This window comes from Pungitius pungitius, chromosome 9 (assembly GCF_949316345.1).
Source record: "Pungitius pungitius chromosome 9, fPunPun2.1, whole genome shotgun sequence".
In the NCBI taxonomy this organism is placed as follows: domain Eukaryota; kingdom Metazoa; phylum Chordata; class Actinopteri; order Perciformes; family Gasterosteidae; genus Pungitius; species Pungitius pungitius.
Window position 1 is genome coordinate 20,252,124 of NC_084908.1, and position 18,632 is coordinate 20,270,755.

At 47.0% G+C, this 18,632-nt stretch overlaps 2 protein-coding genes across 2 annotated transcripts; one reads left to right on the top strand and one right to left on the bottom strand.

Moving 5' to 3' along the window:
* The first annotated feature begins 124 nt into the window (after positions 1-124).
* LOC119217988 (mitoferrin-2-like) lies at positions 125-5,503 on the top strand. Its single transcript, XM_037472093.2, has 4 exons — positions 125-856; positions 3,124-3,352; positions 3,469-3,525; positions 4,152-5,503. Exons 1-4 carry the CDS (start codon positions 551-553, stop codon positions 4,712-4,714), a joined length of 1,155 nt encoding a protein of 384 aa, XP_037327990.1. The 5' UTR covers positions 125-550; the 3' UTR covers positions 4,715-5,503.
* Positions 5,504-13,899: 8,396 nt separating this feature from the next.
* LOC119217996 (homeobox protein Nkx-2.5-like) lies at positions 13,900-16,548 on the bottom strand. Its single transcript, XM_037472112.2, has 2 exons — positions 15,963-16,548; positions 13,900-15,015 (listed from the first exon to the last, which is right to left on the bottom strand). Exons 1-2 carry the CDS (start codon positions 16,372-16,374, stop codon positions 14,354-14,356), a joined length of 1,074 nt encoding a protein of 357 aa, XP_037328009.2. The 5' UTR covers positions 16,375-16,548; the 3' UTR covers positions 13,900-14,353.
* Between the last annotated feature and the right edge of the window lie 2,084 nt (positions 16,549-18,632).

Below are 18,632 nucleotides of genomic sequence, written 5' to 3' on the forward strand. Positions count from 1 at the left end.
CTACAAGTTAGACTGCACCTCAATTCTAAATCCACCACTACCAATATATACTACTAATTATTTTTCTTAGTTTCACCTCAAATTCCTTGTGAAGTTGTTGTGTACATTTTTAGTTACGGTTTCAATTCCACTTTGGGACGTCCCGTTTAAAACACTTCCCATAAATACGCGTGACCTTCTGATGTTATAAAATCTACCACCCCCACATTGGCCGAAGAACCCGCCCACTTCGTTTACCCGCCTTATTTCCAGACAGACTAGGGGATTGCTAGTGATTGACAGTCAGCTCGACCAATAGGCTTCCGCTGTTGCCGTGACTCACCGGCAAACCCACCGAGGCCCGTCCCGCCTGGCGTGCGGGTCCACGGGCTCTCTACAGCTGCCTGCCGCGCAGTTGCAGCGACTCGCCCACACTCCGCGTCTCGGCCGGGATACAAACTGAGCTGCCGGGATAGTTGCACCTACAGGCGGGTCGCAAGACAGACGACGCGGCTTCTACTTTTTTGCATCTCGGGTGGAAGCGGACGGTTTTGTGTCGCGGCGAACGTCCATGGAAACCCCGGGGGTAGACAGCCGGGTCGCAGGCGCCGCAGCCGGGGCAGAGCTTCGATGGATGGGCGGCAGGCTGCTGGACGCCACGGGAGGGTTCGTCGGGTCTCTTTCGCCGAGAATACCAGGGGAGCAGGACTTCACCCCGGTGTTGCATCGATTGACTCCGGAGGCAACGACCTCTGTGGAGCCCGAAATAGACTACGAAGGGCTGCCTCAAGGAGCGTCCACCAGCACACACATGCTGGCGGGGTCCGTGGCTGGAATCATGGAGCACTGCCTCATGTACCCCATCGACTGCGTCAAGGTATTCAAACGACATATTCGAGTGGTCTCCATGCCTCGTTCGCGTCACACCTGCACGCGGACGACGGCTGTTAAATGTTAAATGTTAAACCCCCGAGCTAACGGAGGCCCAAATACAAGCCAGAGCTCGATTAATGTCAGGCTACAAGCTAACCAAGCTAACAGAGGTCACTTAACTAACTTATATTGCATGACATAAACGTAAAATAATGCAACACAAGGTTGTCAAAGTAGGACCATAATAACCAAGCTGGGTGAGTACGTTTGCAGAATTCTGACGTTTCAGTAATTTCATTTTTGAGTCATTTTAAAACTGACCATTTCGTCTACGCTCCCGACATTAGCCTGCTAGCTAACGCTAGCATCAGTTTTACCTTTTTGCTAACATGCAGCATCCATTATCGGACACTTTTTACTGTTTAGTGAAGTAAAACTGCTTACTTAAATCAACACTTTACCCCCGTAGTTATTATTTAAATGGTTACATCGACTTTTTCAAGAGGGATATTGTGGCTTTTATAATTCTTATATTACTTTAATTACTGGTATACTTTTTTTGAGAGTTCGGCGGGACGTCGCTGAGGATGTGCGCGATGGGGTCATGAAGAGAAGGAGATGATTTAACATGCAGGACTCCTTCTGTCACTCATCTAGATCAAAGGTTGACAGCCCTCGGATTCTGGGAAATGACTCCCAACCCTGGATTGACAGGTCGTGTGTGTAAATCAATACAGAGGACACACCTGTGATGTTTATGACCCTATTATTATGTAATGGTGAAAACCCCCAAACCTTATCAACAGTGTAGTGGACACAGTTGGACCACCATTTTTTTTTTATTTGAATGTGCGTTTGTCAGGAGTAGTCTTGCACAAAATGAGACGTCACGTGGTCCGTCTCGGACCACCAATGTCCCACAATGCAGTGCAGCACCTACGCATGAAGGAAATGACAAATTGTGGACGGCGGAGAGAACAGAAAATCAAAACTTAAATCATAGATGTTTTTATGTTTAGACATGAATTCTCTTTACAGAGTCTTGTGTTGTTCAGAAGACGAAGAAGAAGGCTGGTTCCTTTTGGAGCCGTGACGGGTCAAACAAAGTTCTGTAATAACAGATTCCTCCCTGATTACCTCCCACTATTCACTGCAGTCCTGTGTCAGAATGAGCTGATCTTTCCTCTTGTTTACCACAGCGGTTTGTCACTTACAGCAGGTTCAAGAAAGAAAGAAATGACTTAGAAATGACCATAGAATGGTCGTTACTTTGAATTCTTTGTGTGCGTCACATGACTTGAGTCCAAGGAATGCATTGAACAACACGGTCCGACTGGATCTCTGGTTCTGACGTCTGTGTCCTGTTCCTCCTTCAGACCGGCCGCCCCGTTTCGGCCTCGAAGGAGGAAGTACAAAAGTTTTTATTTTTTTTCCAGTAATGTTTGATGCGCAGCTTCCTCTAAGACTTCTTAGTTCCTTGTTGGCAAACAGGTTTTATTTATTAGTTCATTCTTACCAGTAATTCATGACTCCGTTTCCTGTTTCCGTGTCCATCCGAGGACTTTCCCAAGCCTGGAACAACCGTAGCTCTTCTTCTCACCAATATGTTGGTACAATTATAACACATGTATTTTAGATATTGTCGCAGCATTGTTCAGTATTGGCTTTTTTTTTTTCTTCATATGTTCATACTCGCCGAGACTTTTGATGTCTAAATCAGTGGAAAGGACTTTGGACACATAGTGTCTTATTGGACCCGTCCAGCTTATTGGTGCTTTAGAGAAAGAACACAACAAGACGTCCTCATTATAGACGTCTTTGTGTTCCTGTCACTGACGAGCAGACAGAACTCTGCTTCATCTGAAATGGAAACAGAAAATAGTGACGTGTTGCCGTGCCGACGGCGATGGCGTCCGTGAGCACAAAGAGACGTGCTTTTGCTTCTTGGAACAGTCTGATTCGGACTGAGGCCGGTGAGGGAACGTACACGATATTTGTATTGTCAACGTGTTCCATGCATCCATCAAAGTCTCCTTCACTTCCTGTTAATACATGACACCCCCCCTGGTAGGAAAAGTCTTTTGATTTCATCATCTCGTGGAGTTTTCCCTGGCTGAACGTTGGGGGGGGGGGTTCTTTGTTTTTACACCACTTCCTGTATTCACTCGGCTCCTTCCTCGTGTTTGTGGTTCGCCACGACTCCACGCCGTGCGTTCTTCACGTAGCGCCCTGAGTGAGGAGTCTGATCGCTGTCTGTTCCTCTCGCACCAGACCCGCATGCAGAGCCTCCACCCCGAGCCGGCGGCGCGCTACAGCAGCGTGATGGACGCCCTGCGGCAGATTGTGCGGACGGAGGGCGTGTGGCGGCCAATCCGGGGCGTGAACGTGCTGGCGGTGGGGGCGGGGCCTGCCCACGCGCTCTACTTTGCCAGCTACGAGAAGATCAAGTTCTCGCTCAGTGACTCCATCCACCCGGGCGCCAACAGCCACTTTGCAAACGGTAGGAGGAAACGTCTTCTCCTGCGAGGCTCAAAAGACTCCTCAAGGATCTAAAGGTGACAGTTTGATGACATGAAGAAGGCTTAGGCTTAAACAATCGTTTTCTCTGCTCTGTAGGAGTAGCAGGTTGCATAGCAACAGTGCTGCATGACACCATCATGAACCCAGCTGAAGGTAACCACACACACACACACACACACACACACTTCTTTGTTTACAAACATTAGTGGTGTAACAGACTAATCTGATGCTCCTAACTGTTGACCTTCAGTGTGAAATAAAGTTTTACTGACCATCCAATATTGAGTCGAATCAGTGATCAGGACATTGTTGATGTTTTTCTTGTCTTCAATTTTCTGATCATGTGAGAACGAGCAGCGCTAGTAACGTTAGCAGTGCTGCTAACGGCTAACAAAGGAAGGCTACTTCCTGTCACATCGCGATGCGTTCAGGCTCTGAGTGAATATGAATATGTGGGGCGAAGGTGAATCATCTGATCGTGATGTTATAATCACACAATATGGATCATCAATGATCAGCTGTTAGTGAGCCGCCTCGCGGTGTCCTTCTGCCCTCCGGACACTGGATGGCGCTAAAGACTCGTCATTGATCCAGAGGTTTTATTCCCATGCTTCATTTATTATGTTTCTAAATATATTTATTCTAGTATAGATATTCTACACAACATTAACTGTATTAAGAAAATAGTTTTTTTTAGACTGTTTACTTCCTTCCTTCCTTCCTTCCTTCCTTCCCTCTATTCCTCCCTTGACCCTCGTCTCCCGCGTGTCGCCCCTCAGTCGTGAAGCAGCGGATGCAGATGTTCAACTCTCCGTACCGCGGCGTGCTGGACTGCGTGGGCTCCCTGCTGAGGCGCGACGGCCCGGCGGCGTTCTACCGCAGCTACACCACGCAGCTGACCATGAACGTGCCCTTCCAGGCGCTGCACTTCATGACCTACGAGTACCTCCAGGAGCTGCTCAACCCGCACAGACAGTACAACCCGTCCTCCCACGTGGCGTCGGGCGCGCTGGCCGGCGCCCTCGCCGCCGCCGCCACCACCCCGCTCGACGTCTGCAAGACCCTCCTCAACACGCAGGAGGCGCAGGCCGTGCACCTGCTGCCGGCCGCGCCCTCGGCCCCCGGCGGCCGCCACATCTCGGGCCTCGGCGAGGCCTGTCGGACGGTGTACCGGACGGGGGGCGCGGCGGCCTTCTTCAAGGGCGTCCACGCCCGGATCATCTACCAGATGCCCTCCACGGCCATCAGCTGGTCCGTCTACGAGTTCTTCAAGTACGTCATCACGGAGCGGCAGCACCAGCGCAGCCGGCAGCGAGGAGGAGATCGAGACGGCGCCAAATGAGGCGGCCGGTGGTCGAGGTCAAAGCGCCGCGGGGGCTTTGGTTCACGGAGATGTTTGATGCCGTGTGATCCGCGTACGAATGTGATTACTTGATGGAATGTCTGTTAATGCAGGAGGACCCGCCCCCTCCTTTGGTCCCCAAAAACGTTATTTGTCATTTAGTCACCCGGAGTAAAAGCAAACCCCCCCCCCCCTCCTTAACTCCTTAACCGCACCTCTAGCATCATGACATGCCGCCGTCTGGCCACAGGGGGGCGCACTTTTGTTCTACCCATCAAGATTAAGTGCAGCAAAAACTGATGCAGCATCAAAGAAGGATTTCTGTTCACTCTGTAGTTTTAGTTTTGTACAAATAGCACTTAAAGTGACTTCTTGAGATGAAGAAAGTGGGATAACGTGTCCGCCTGCCTTAAGTTAGCCGCTCACATCAAACGCACAACTACTACAGAGATGTAATGTTTCCTAAGAGAGGATGACATTGTACATAATATACAGTAAATATATATATTAACTGGAACTCTACTGGGCTTTGTTTTTAAATGAGCCTTTATGTCCAGTTATTCAAATTGTCTTGATCTTGTCCACAAAGCAGAAGGTTGATTATTATGAATTCAAACTGACCGTACGGATCCAATGGGTGACGGGTATTTAAGAATGTGTCGTCCGTGATGAGTTCAAACATCGGGGACTCGATGACACTAATGTGACAAAACTGTAAATAAAGTGGTGAGGCGGCTCCTCGCAGAAGCAGGGTCTTCTCTTGGTGCTGGCTCGCAAAGAGAGAACTTACCTGGGCTCCTGGTCTTCCTTCTCCCTCACACACTCACCAGACAGCTTCTCAGTGCAGGACCCAACGCATCGCCTCAAAAACTACGTTCAGTAGTCTAAAAAATAACTGTTAGATCACTTTTGCTTGGAAGTATTTGTGTAAAAAAAAAAAAAAATCACTAAAACATGAATTGCTTCTAAAATTATTCTTTATTGAATGAATGAAGCCACATCTAAACTTGAACCTGTAGTGAATATATTTAAAGACTCAAAGGCCAAATGAATATACAAATATATATATAGTTTATACACACAAACACAATCGCTGCACAAAGAAGGATCAGCAGGAAGTTTTGTGTCCTCGGCGGCTTCCCGTTGGCACAGAAAGCAGCACCTTCACTCAAGGCCCCCCCCACCCCCCCCCAGCCTACAAGCTACAAGGCTTTCATCTCGTCTAACCTTACGCCCCCCCCCCCAACCTCTTGTTCCCTGAAACGTAAGAAGATCCGTTTAGTCGGTGAGGAAAGGTCCCTGCGTGTGAGGTCATGGCCCCCGACGCATGGCAGCAGGTTGGGGCCAAGGTCAACTTTGTGTGTGTGTGTGTGAGAGGAGGGAAAAACTAAGATAAACGAGGTGTCAGTAACCCAACCTGCCTTCAACATCCCCCGGCTACCCAGGGGGGGGGGGTCGCTGTGTGTGTGTGTGAGACCAGTAAATCTCTGCCTGCAGATGATGGCGTGGATCGGTACAAACTTCACACGAGGCCCAACTTTCACCGCTGGGGTTCACAAAGTCTTCTTTCTATCGTACCTACACGGAGGTAACAACCGGCCACAAAGCTCCTCGTATCCCACTGATCAAGGACCAAATCTTTCCGAAAGATTGGGTGAACATTCAGGATCACCAGAGGAAGAACCTTTTTGGGGGGGCCCTGGCGATTCAGGGGTCTTTTCCCCCTGGCATTAACACGTCATGTTAGCTCCGAAGCTAACCAGGCGACGACAGCGTTAGCTTGTTGATGTTGTTGAGCAGCTTTAGTTATTTCACTAAACACTAAGCACATGAAGGATGTCCAAACAAAGTCTCCAGGAGTCGTTTTCTGGGGAACATAAATATTTGTACGAAACGGACAAAGCATCCAACATTAGAGATGTTTCAGTCTGGGACCAATGACTGAGGTCCATTGCTACTTTCGTTGTACAAATAAATAGAAATATCTTACTGTATCATTTTTTGAGTTTTTCCTAAACATTTTTTGGCCCAAGATTTTTTTACTTTGCTTTGACGACTTAACTCCTACGCTCCACCCGCCATGTCACATTCCTTCTATGTCTTCACATACTTTGGCAATAAATGTCCCAATTCCTGACGACATTTTCCACCTTAACATATGCAGTTTTTTCGAACTATTTTTCTACTCTTTTTCCATCATATTTTTCTCCCTAATATTCTTTTTCAAATATTTTTGGAATCATTTTTTGAAAAGAAAATCTTTTTTTTCTAAACGTTTTTTGGTTTTTTAATCTATAATTTTTTTTATTTTCCCATTATATTTTTCGACCTAATTTTTTTGGACCCAATATTTTTGGCTTTTTCCATGACATTTTTTCACCTAATACTTTAAGACTATTTTCAAAACATTTTTCACCTATTTTCTTTGTCCATTACATTTTTTTCAACCTGTCTTGTTTTAGACTTTTTACTCAATATTTTTGACGTTTTCCATGACATTCTTCCACCAGACCGATTTTGAATTTTGTCAGATACATTTTTTTTTTCTAAAATATTTTTGACCAAATTGTTTTTATTTTTAATTTCCACAACATATTTGGACTATTTTTTTCTATGACAATTTTTGTCAAAAATATTTGGCTTTTCAAAATATTTTTTGACGTAGTATAATCTTTTTTTTTTACAGATTTTTTGATTTTTCTACAGTTGTGTTGAATATCACGTTGATTCTGCTTTGCTAACCCGATGGTCGTTAAAAGTTACAAATCTAACAAAGCTTTCAGTGGATAAAACAAAAGAAAAAGCACTTTTTCACTTCCCAGATCACACTATTTTGTTTTTTCCAATAATAAATATTCTGTTAGACAAAATTGAGGAATTATTATACACATAGGCAAAAATGTCCTAAAGGTATGATGGTGTAGATTAAATATACCCTTAATGCAAGCGATAATAAAGAATCCAACGCATTGTGAGAATACTTGGTCTCCTTGAAATGTCTTCTTCTTTGAATTAGTGCATATTTACACAAGTTATATTTAAATTATTAACCAACACAAGTTCTCTCTTTAATTATTATCAATCTTCCCACATTTAGGAGGGGTAATTAACATTTTTTTCAAGGATACCATGAGCAGGTCTCATAATCTGCTGCAGAGATCCTGTCTTGCTGGTTCGACTCCTCGGCTGACAGGAGCTAACAACCTTTTCCCTGCCCAGGTTTTCCCAGCTGGTGCAGAACTCAAATTAATGGCTCTAATGATTTTCGGTGAGACGCGAACTGCAATTTATGTGTGTTATTGCAAAGCCTGACAGTTTGGGATAAATCTGTGTGGGTCGCGTTGAATAAACACCGCAAAACTCCTGTTTCTTCCCAGAAAACATCACGTTTTTTCGACCCAGAAAGCTGCAGCGGCCAGCGGATAAATGTGGACCGCGGGGTAAATATTTAGATATCTGGGGTTGATGGACGAGTTCTGGTTTTGGCCGCGGACGTCCTCCCGTCTCCCCGTCCCCGGGACACGGGAAACCAGTTAAAGAAGACATCTCCAAACATCCACGTCCATTGTGAAATCTGCTAGGTTGACGTCAGCGAGCGTTACGTGTGAGCTGACTCAGAAGACACTGAGCAGCCTCTGAAGAGCACTTTGCACTAAAGCCTGCATGTGTCACATCTTCAATTGGTGGATATCTCATCTAAGGGCCAAACTCCCACAGGCTGCTGTCCACGGGGACGTTTCGCAGAGTCAGGACACATAACGGTGCAGGCCATTTGACAGTTTATGGGTCTAGTCTAGTGCACGATGTATGAAACGGCAACAGACCGCTCTTAAGTTCTTAAGCACCGATAATTGAAAGGATCAAAAATGTCTCTTTGGGATTCAACCGTATTTCGTCGCCTCAACGCTCGATAACACCGACATTAATGTCCCCAGATCCGTTTAGAAGTTGTGAGTTATCACTGCAAACTCCAAATTGGATCACTGGAGGGAAGTGGATGTGTCTACACATCTTCAGTGCGGAGGTCAACTCTCTTCATGGAACAGAAACTTGGGAAATGGAGGAAGCTGTTGTTGGTTCTTTAACGTTTGCACAGTATTCCTCCTCTGGGGAGCAGTTCTCACTCCCGACCCAACGGAGGAGGAAAGGTTTGTCACAAGAAGCTTTAATTTAGTCTAGATGTTGTTGGGTCTAGTCCGGGTCTGTCCACGGAGGACTGCGAGGAAATTTGCTGAAGGAGGTCCTGGTGAACCTGCACGATGTCATATGGTTTCACCAGAACCGGATCCTAAATCAGATTCATTTTGAAACTTGAAACTTTTTCTACTCTTGCCAAGAAAAAAACCAACATATTTATTTCAATTTTGTTCCGTCTTCCGTTGAACCTTCGAGAACTTTCATCTATTCTTAGACTGATCTCCCAGATCTTCTACTTACCTGGGAAACTTGTCTTAGTGATCTCCAAAATCTGCATCAGAGCTAAAATCAAATGTGTAAACTTAGCCTATACGGTCAAGTCAAGTAATTGATGAACAAGTCCAAGTTTCATGTATTTAGGCTATAGTCCAAGTCAGGTCTCGTGTCTTTCGGCTACAGTCCAAGTCAAGTCTCGTGTCTTTAGGCTATAGTCCAAGTCAAGTCTTGTGTCTTTAGGCTACAGTCCAAGTCAAGTCTCGTGTCTTTAGGCTACAGTCCATTTCAAGTCTTGTGTCTTTAGGCTACAGTCCAAGTCAAGTCTTGTGTCTTTAGGCTACAGTCCAAGTCAAGTCTCGTGTCTTTAGGCTACAGTCCAAGTCAAGTCTCGTGTCTTTAGGCTACAGTCCAAGTCAAGTCTCGTGTCTTTAGGCTACAGTCCATTTCAAGTCTTGTGTCTTTAGGCTACAGTCCAAGTCAAGTCTTGTGTCTTTCGGCTACAGTCCAAGTCAAGTCTCGTGTCTTTAGGCTACAGTCCATTTCAAGTCTTGTGTCTTTAGGCTACAGTCCAAGTCAAGTCTCGTGTCTTTAGGCTACAGTCCATTTCAAGTCTTGTGTCTTTAGGCTACAGTCCAAGTAAAGTCTCACGTCTTTAGGCTACAGTCCAAGTCAAGTCTTGTGTCTTTAGGCTACTATCCAAGTCAAGTCTCGTGTCTTTAGGCTACATTCCAAGTCAAGTCTCATGTCTTTAGGCTACAGTCCAAGTCATGTCTCGTGTCTTTAGGCTACAGTCCAAGTCAAGTCTTGTGTCTTTAGGCTACAGTCCAAGTCAAGTCTCATGTCTTTAGGCTACAATCCAAGTCAAGTCTCACGTCTTTAGGCTACAGTCCAAGTAAAGTCTCACGTCTTTAGGCTACAGTCCAAGTCAAGTCTCGTGTCTTTAGGCTATAGTCCAAGTCAAGTCTCGTGTCTTTAGGCTATAGTCCAAGTCAAGTCTCGTGTCTTTAGGCTACAGTCCAAGTCAAGTCTCGTGTCTTTAGGCTATAGTCCAAGTCAAGTCTCGTGTCTTTAGGCTACAGTCCAAGTCAAGTCTCACGTCTTTAGGCTACAGTCCAAGTCAAGTCTCGTGTCTTTAGGCTACAGTCCAAGTCAAGTCTCACGTCTTTAGGCTACAGTCCAAGTCAAGTCTCAAGTTGTCAGTCGGCTACGAGGTGCGGCTATAGTAGCATCAGCGCTGATAATAGCATGTAATGTATCCGTGTGTGGAGGCAGCCTGTCGGGGCCCGTCGGGCCTCTGGTGGGAGGAGTGTTGCTCCTTACAGGTCCATCGTGAGAGGAGGAGAAGCATCGAGTGCTCCTCCTGCAACAACATGCGTTATGACAGAAAGCCTGTGAACACTCAGCGAAAGACGACAAACATCAACACCTGGTTTCTTGTCTTCTTTATTAGACTCAAAGGAGTGATTTGACTGAAGCATTAGCAGAGAAAAGCTGTTTGAACCTCACAGGAACTCAATGCAAACTGGTGCCATTATTTTGAAATGATTGTTACTTTTTGACAACTTAAAGTGTGACATTCAAACATCTGAGCTGTGCAGCTTGCGGGTGGCTGGCCCCTTTTTTATAGATTAGAGCTTTTATTTCACACTCTTAAACATGGCTGCTTCAAATTAAACAACACACATTTTGTCTGCTGTAGTTCTAACATATTGCATAATTAGTCCTTCTCTCCCTTTTTTTACATAGGAAGGTTAGTACAAGACAGTTTTGGGGATTATTTTTCACCTAAATATAAAAACAGGAATAGACTTAAATCCAATTAAAACATTTGACTTTATTCAAAAGGATCTGTGTTATTTTGTGAGTGTTGTGTGCGTTTAATTGAGACCACCGCAATCAGTGTTCAATGCACAAAGGAAAAGCATAAAGGGCAGATTGAGAGATGAAGAGTCTAAACACAGAGTCTGATGGAGTCAGAGTGCAGGTTTGTGGATGGAGCACGTTGCTGTTTTAATTTCTTAGAATCTGAGACAAATTTCATGAAATTAAACCCAACTTACGTGTTGGTGCTTAAGATAAAATGTTAAAACTTAAACAGGAAACCTGATGTTTTATTTTTGCTTTAGTGGGTTTAGTTTACACAGCAGTAATGTGAGTACAAGATAAACATTTAAAAAAATGTTGGGGTTTAAACTCAGCTTTAGATTCAGAGATAACTGGTGTAACTCATTTCCATGGGGTGGACAAAATAACAGGAACAGCTCTAAAAGTTAACGCTGTCAATTGTATTTGAGGTCACAGTTTGACTGTGATGTGTTAAAAAATAATTCACAATGACGCTGATTCTGAGTGAATACATTTATTTTATTTTTTTATTTTAATGTAAAACGAAAGAAAGGAAAATATCTTCCTTTAATGCAGGAAACAAAAGGATTGTGTTTCTTATTGATGGAACACGGTGGTGATTATTTTTCAATCTTCAACTTCATAATATAATTATTATTATTATTGGGGTTATAATGAATATCGTTTTCCTTATTTCAGAAGCCAATTAACAACGTGCTATTATTATTGTTATTATTAATGTTGCAGTTTTTACAATCATCATTCATATTTTTGTCATTTTTGTTATTTATTTTTGTATATTATATATGTTTGTGATGGTTGAATAGCTATGTTAGTGTATTTATTTTTCAGTTTACTGTATGGTTCCCGTCGTAGCCAGTGCCGCTGTTCTTGTCACCATCGGGGGGGGGGGGTGGGCCCTGCAGGTGAGGCGCTTACCTGCAGACGCCTCCGTGTCTCGTCTCTGTTTGCTTCCCTCAGTCTGCGTCCCGGGCAGCACCTCGGGGCGCGGGGCTTATCAGCTCCCCCTTTATCTCTCAATTAATCCCCATTAGTGAGGGGGGGGGGGGGGAGAGGTGCATTAGGGGGGACTGGGTTTTCAGGCCCAAGCTGAAGATCAGAAGGTTAACAGCTCAGACGGATCTCAATCTGAGGCCGACTGTCTGCCACGAAGAGAAGATCCGCGCCGATAACAACGACACCAGAACCAATTCGGACCTTCTGGTCCGTTGGAAATGGAGTGGAGTGAGAGAACCAAGATGTGTGTGACGTTGAATCACTCACGGAGGTGGGGAATGAGCTGTATGACGACGCAGGGCGACGTGGTGGCCTGTAGGAGACCCGGTTTTCCTCTCCACGGTTTCCCACGAATCCCCAATGAATCAGGATCAACGAGCTCCGGACGCGGCTCCTGCTGTTTGTTCTCGTGTCCCCACATCAGGACACCGCTCCTGTGTAATTATACACGAATGGCTTTTGGGAAGCGACGCGTTCTCAGCCCGCAGGAACTTTTACGCGCAGAGAAAAACAGCAATTGGTGCGTCCCCCTCCCTGGATTTCACACAACTGCCGCGATCCCCGATGTTCTCATCAATCATGCAGCAGATGAGGTGGCCGTGATTTGTTCCCATCGTTAACGTTGGAGCAGAGTCCCGTCTGAAACTCACTGCACATGTAATCACGTGTAGGCCTCACTTGAGGCTAATAGCCACCTAGACCTCAGATTGAGAATAATTAGAACTTCCCAAACACATTTCCCTTTCAAACCACCTTTAGTTCCCCTCTATTATTATTTGTGCGAATAAACGAAAATGTTTTAGCCGAAAAGATGTCTGGGAATAGTGAGAAATAAAATTCCAAGAATCCAATGATGTCAAATTACAAAACGGTGAAGCGTTGTCACATTTAATGAGCCGCACTCAAACGAATGAGGGAAATCGCCCGTTGGACTCATCAATTCATGGAGCCGCTAAAACCACTGATACAGTTCGGTGTCGGGTCATTGAATCAATAAAAACGCAGCACTTTCTTCTTTTTGTCTGTAATTTGGACCTTTGACACGCTGTTCCTGTTAAATTACTGTAAAATGCATGTGAATCACAGGATCCCTGCAGGCTGTTACCTGTGAGAATAACATCGGTCTGAGCTGAAATAACACTGAAATAAAAGCGCCCCCCCCCTCCCTTAAAGTGTTCCACATGGGGATAAATGGTGAAACTTGTAGCAATAAGACCGGCTTCTTTCACACAGACGCCACCCCGCTGCCACCACCTCCAGCCCCGGCTGCCCCCGAAGCCTCGCGGCTGGGGGGCTCTCGGAGAGCCTTTCTCCGCGAACAAAAAAAAAAAAAGCCTCCTGAAGGGGAACAAAAGTGACCACATTTCCCCCCCCCCCCCCCGCCGCCCCCCTCCCCCCCCCCCCTTCTCCGCGCAGAATAACCCGCTGCCAAGGCCCTCAAATGGGAATATTAGGACGTCAATCTCACGGCCCCTGTGCGCCTTTGTCTTTGCTGAGTGGCCGGCTCTGCCCACCACGCACCTTTTGTCCGACAACCCAATAAGGGCCCATTATTCCCGTGTCCCCGGCCCGGCTGCTGCTCGCTCCTCGGAGTTATTTCTGGTGCTTAATCGCGTCCCTTTAAGGACCTCAAATGGAGAAAAACTTCCTCCTTTCACGTCGCCTGGCACCGGGACAAAGGGTCCCTGTGGCCCGGCCTCCTCCAGCAGCTCGGCCCCTCAACGAGTCTGATTCCCTTCACTCATTGGATTATTAATATTACTTGGACATTCTTTTTTTGGGGGGGGGGGGGGGACCGTTTGGCTTCGTTTTTTACCGTAATTACAGCGCAGAGGACGTTCAAAGACCAAATGTAAAGGACACAGTTTATTTTTCCACAGGAATAGACTCACGTGCACCTTTGTTTCTCCCATTTCTCTGATTTATTTGAATAGATGTGAAATAGACTAAAACAATTATCTGTCGAACAAAAAAAAACAAACACAGCAATTCAATTCCTCCAAAGTCTAAAGAGTATTAAAAAACATTTCCTTTCATAAAAAAAAACCAATAATCTTTTTTTATAGTTCAAATAAGAAGAAATGCGGTGCATTTCAGTCCTCTCAGTGCCAAGCTGGAGCACCAATTATTGTGCGACCACAAAATGAAATGTCCCCCCCCCCCTCCAAATGGTCACGTGTGACCCCCGGACTTTGTGCTCTGCAGTCTCGGCTTTGTTACAGTTCAAGCAGCCAAAAATGGGAGTGAGATTTCAGGTGAATCCCAACTCGCATCCTTTATATGAACAATACTTGTGTTTTCACCAAAAATATAAGAGCTCCGTAGAAAAAGGGAAACAAGAGAAAGACACCGGTTCCGGTGAAGCTACCAGGCCCGGATCCCCTGCAGCGAGCCCTGGCACGACGTGACCGCGGTGCCCTGGTGCGTGGGGCCCTGCGCGGAGCCGCCGAGGCCGCCCACGTTGCCCAAGTTCATGTTCATGAAGGCGTTGGAGGCGCCGGACGGGGGGAGGGCGGGGATGCTGGTGTACGTGCAGCTGTAGTTGGTGTTGTACGCGGGGCTGTTGTACGTGTACGCCGGGTACCCGTTGTAACCGTACGGGTTGGATCCGTACGGAGCGCCGGCGGCGGCGTAGCTCTGCGTCCCGCCCAGACACGGCTTCCCGTCGCGCACCAGCACCGGCACCGCGACGCGCCGGGGCGGCGGAGGGTGGTGCTGCTGCTGCTGCTGCTGCGGCCCGACCCCCTCCAGCGACTTGTCCTGCCGCTGCCGCTTGCACTTGTAGCGGCGGTTCTGGAACCAGATCTTCACCTGGTTGGAGGTGAGCTTGAGGGTGGTCGCCAGGTGCTCGCGCTCGGGCGCGGACAGGTAGCGCTGCTGCTTGAAGCGCCGCTCCAGCTCGAAGACCTGCGCCTGGGAGAAGAGCACGCGGGGCCGCCGCCGGCTCCTCTGCTTCGGCGGCGGTCGCTCCGAGTCGTCGGGGCCGCCCTGCGAGGGCTCCGCGCGGGACACTCTGGCACAGATCTCTGGGTGGGGTGGAGGGGGGGGGGGGGGGGGGGAGTCACGTGGAGAGTATGAATATTATTATTGAAGACAAAAAATGTAATCTAAAATAAAAACGTTTTAGGTGACAATACGCTCTCAGATTATTATTTTTAGTATATATAGTATTATTATTATTAAATAAATGCAACACACACGACATATTTGGGCTCAAAAACAGACTTTAGCATTTTGTGTTTTACATTTTAGTGACTTTGTGATCTGCTTAAATTGACATTTTCTAAATGCTGTGAATAATGAGTTGGTTTGACTCTGTTTAGCGGCGCTACTTCGCGGTGTCATTTCTTTTCCAAGCCTCTTTAAACTAATTGTCGGTTTATGGTCCACACATCATAACAAGAGCGCGCGCTGCTGAACCACTAGAACGTGTTTGACATCTGCACGCGCACCGTTTGATGGCTCTTTATTGGGATCACGTCTGAGGTGGAAGATGAATTGGAAAATATTTTCCTTAATTGTTTGCTGTTTCAATTTGTTCTAAAATGTATACATTTTGAGGTGAAGCAGTTTTTTTCACATTTTGGGTCATGTTATATTTACACATACACGAATACTAGTGGAATGAAGGGTTTTATTATTATTCAATTTCTAGAAATGACACAATACCGCTTATAATTTTCTTTCCATCTGGCTCACTTTGTGTTTGATGCTACAATTAACCTTAAAATACACCTACACATATTTTATTTTAAAATGACTACGTTTCGTATCTCGGCCGAAGCAGCAGTTTGCTTTTCGGCTTTCGGCTAAACGCACAAATGATTATTTTCAGGCGCTGAAAACGTGGCGGTTTTACTAAAACCAGCTGATTTATTCACGATCCTTCCTGCAGCGCGTCGACTTATTGGTGTGATTCTGATCATTACTGACACACGTGTCCATTGTGGCCTTTTGTCCGCGCTTCACTCACTGCTCTCCGGCTCCTCCAGCTTGGCCCCCTGCAGGCCCGGGTGCACGTAAAGGTCCGGGGACAGGCTGGTCTCCCCTCGGTCCTCGTCCCGCGCCGCCAGCGCGCTGAGGTAGGCCAGGTTGTCCTCCGCGTCCGAGAAGGGGGGGCTATCGCGGGAGCCGGCCAGCATGCAGGACGCCGGGGTTTGGAAATGCCGCCGCAGCTGCTGCTGGGGAGGAGACCCCGTCATGTGGTGCTGGGTGAGGGCTCCGTGGAGCTCCAGGGACCCGGCCTGCTGCTGCTGCTGCTGCTGCTGCTCCAGCTTGAGGATATCCTTGACAGAAAACGGCGTGGAGGTGAGCGGACTCTGCAGCATCATGTCATCCAGCTCCGGCTCTGCAGCACCGAGGAAATGGAGCCCGCAGAGTAACATGCGCGCGCCCCTCTCCCGCCGCGCTCTCTCCTTCTCAACCGAACGCTGCGCGCAGGGGCCGTTTCTTCAGGAGCTGGAGGTGCGTCGGGCCTCTGGACTCCCTCATCGCCGTGGAGCGCGGGAGGAACGTGCGGGTCTCCTCTGTGACACGCGCGACGTCGGGCTTTGTGAGGGAGTCTGGACCGGGGCGAAGGAGCGTAGTGCCAGGGGGAGGGGTGTGCGAAATGGAAAGTGCGTGTATAGGCTGGGAGGGAAGCATTTGGGGGTTCTGGAGACGGAGGGAAGGCGGGGGGGGGGGGGGGCGTAGTCGACGTTTGCTCACGTCCTGATTGTATTTTGGGGGTGTGTGCATATTCGGACCTCCTGTCCCATCCATGAGAAGCACGTGAGAGCCGAGGTCAACGGGTCAACGGGTGATCGCGGGACCTCTTCTCAAACACATGTATACGTTATGGACCAAACATCACCACCATGACACGAATCACGCTAACAATTGTAGCGTCTTAAAGAGGTCAAAAGGTGATGAAACAGACCGAATGATGACGCGCAGACCCCCAAAGTAACCAAAGAGCCACAGAGATGCCCGTCTGCTGCTGCGGCCTCTGAAGGCCTCATCATGAGGTTGGTTGACATTCTTTCACGTATCTTCAGTTTCAACCTTAACATCCGAACAGGTGAAACGTGTTCATAATGTCCCCCATAATGACCCCCCCCCCCCCCCCCGCTGCACCGTCCAGCAGCAGCCGGCTCCTCTCGGTGTCCCTCCGTCCTCTTTATCGCGGGTGTCGTATTAATAACTGGCCTGGGCCGATAAGCGCCCCCCCCCCCGGGGGGAGCAATTAAGATTCCTGGAGGAAAAACTTTCTGACGTATCAGCTCCTATCAGCCCCCCCCCCCCCCGCCCCACACACACACACACCCCTTCCGCCTCTCGCCTCCGTTAACAGCAAAACAGTCCGATCTTAGAAACGCTGTTTGAGAAATACACATATTTTACATTTTATAGGATTGATTTGATGTCTCGTGTTTAGTTAAATATTAATGTTTAATTACTGTTTATATCGTCATTATCTTTAAATAAATACTTACACCATTACAGATGATAAAAGTTCCACATGAACTCTAATTGTTGCACTATTTCAGACAAACATTAATTAATGGGACAAAACTCAAAACAATTTCGTATTTTTTGAAAATAAGATCAAAATCACAAATGTTCCGATTATTTTCCAGAAAGTGAGGAATTTGATTTCAATCAATTAGTATCACATTATATTAGTATATTAGTATTATATAGAGTGAAGAACGTGAAACGAACTCCACGCGCCATCTGTTCTTCTTCTGGTCTTTTTTATTCTTCTGAGTTTAAACTCAATCTGACCCCTTAACTTTTACGTGTGTGAGAGGGGGGGGGGGTTGATTTTACTGACAAATCACGATTTCTGTGAAATCATAATTTGATTTGAGATTTTTAAGATCCCTCGGTTCTTTCTCCTGCTGCCCCCCCGCCCCCCCCCCCCCCCCCCCCTCCGGCCAGATAGGACTCACCCTGATGTGGTGCTCTGGAGTCAGGTCTTTGTCTCGACGGAAACTCTCTCTTCGATTACATTGCGCTTCATCATCATCAGCGCCTCATCATCATCATCTCTTGCTCGTAAAGAACGTTTAGACTGCTGCTCGGCGCCTCCGTTCACTGTAAATAAGCTTTAAATCCAACGAGGCAGCTGCGCTCCTCGGCCATCACACGGGATACATCTGTTTGGTTAAGAGATCTCCAGTCCATGAAGGACCTCCAGGATGTGTCTCCAAAATGTTTCCAGGCCAATGAATAGATCGTGTTTTGCCAGATATGTTGTGTCTCTTCTCGGAGGTCTCCTGCCTCAGATGGTTTGGTCTCTGGTCTCCTCAGATGGTTTGGTCTCTGGTTCCCTCAGATGGTTTGGTCTCTGGTTCCCTCAGATGGCTTGGTCTCTGGTTTCCTTATATGGTTTGGTCTCTGGTCTCCTTATATGGTTTGGTCTCTGGTTTCCTTATATGGTTTGGTCTCTGGTCTCCTCAGATGGTTTGGACTCTGATCTCCTCACATGTTTTGGTCTCTGGTCTCCTCAGATGGTTTGGTCTCTGGTCTCCTCAGATGGTTTGGTCTCTGGTCTCCTCAGATGGTTTGGACTCTGATCTCCTCACATGTTTTGGTCTCTGGTTTCCTCAGATGGTTTGGTCTCTGGTCTCCTCAGATGGTTTGGTCTCTGGTCTCCTCA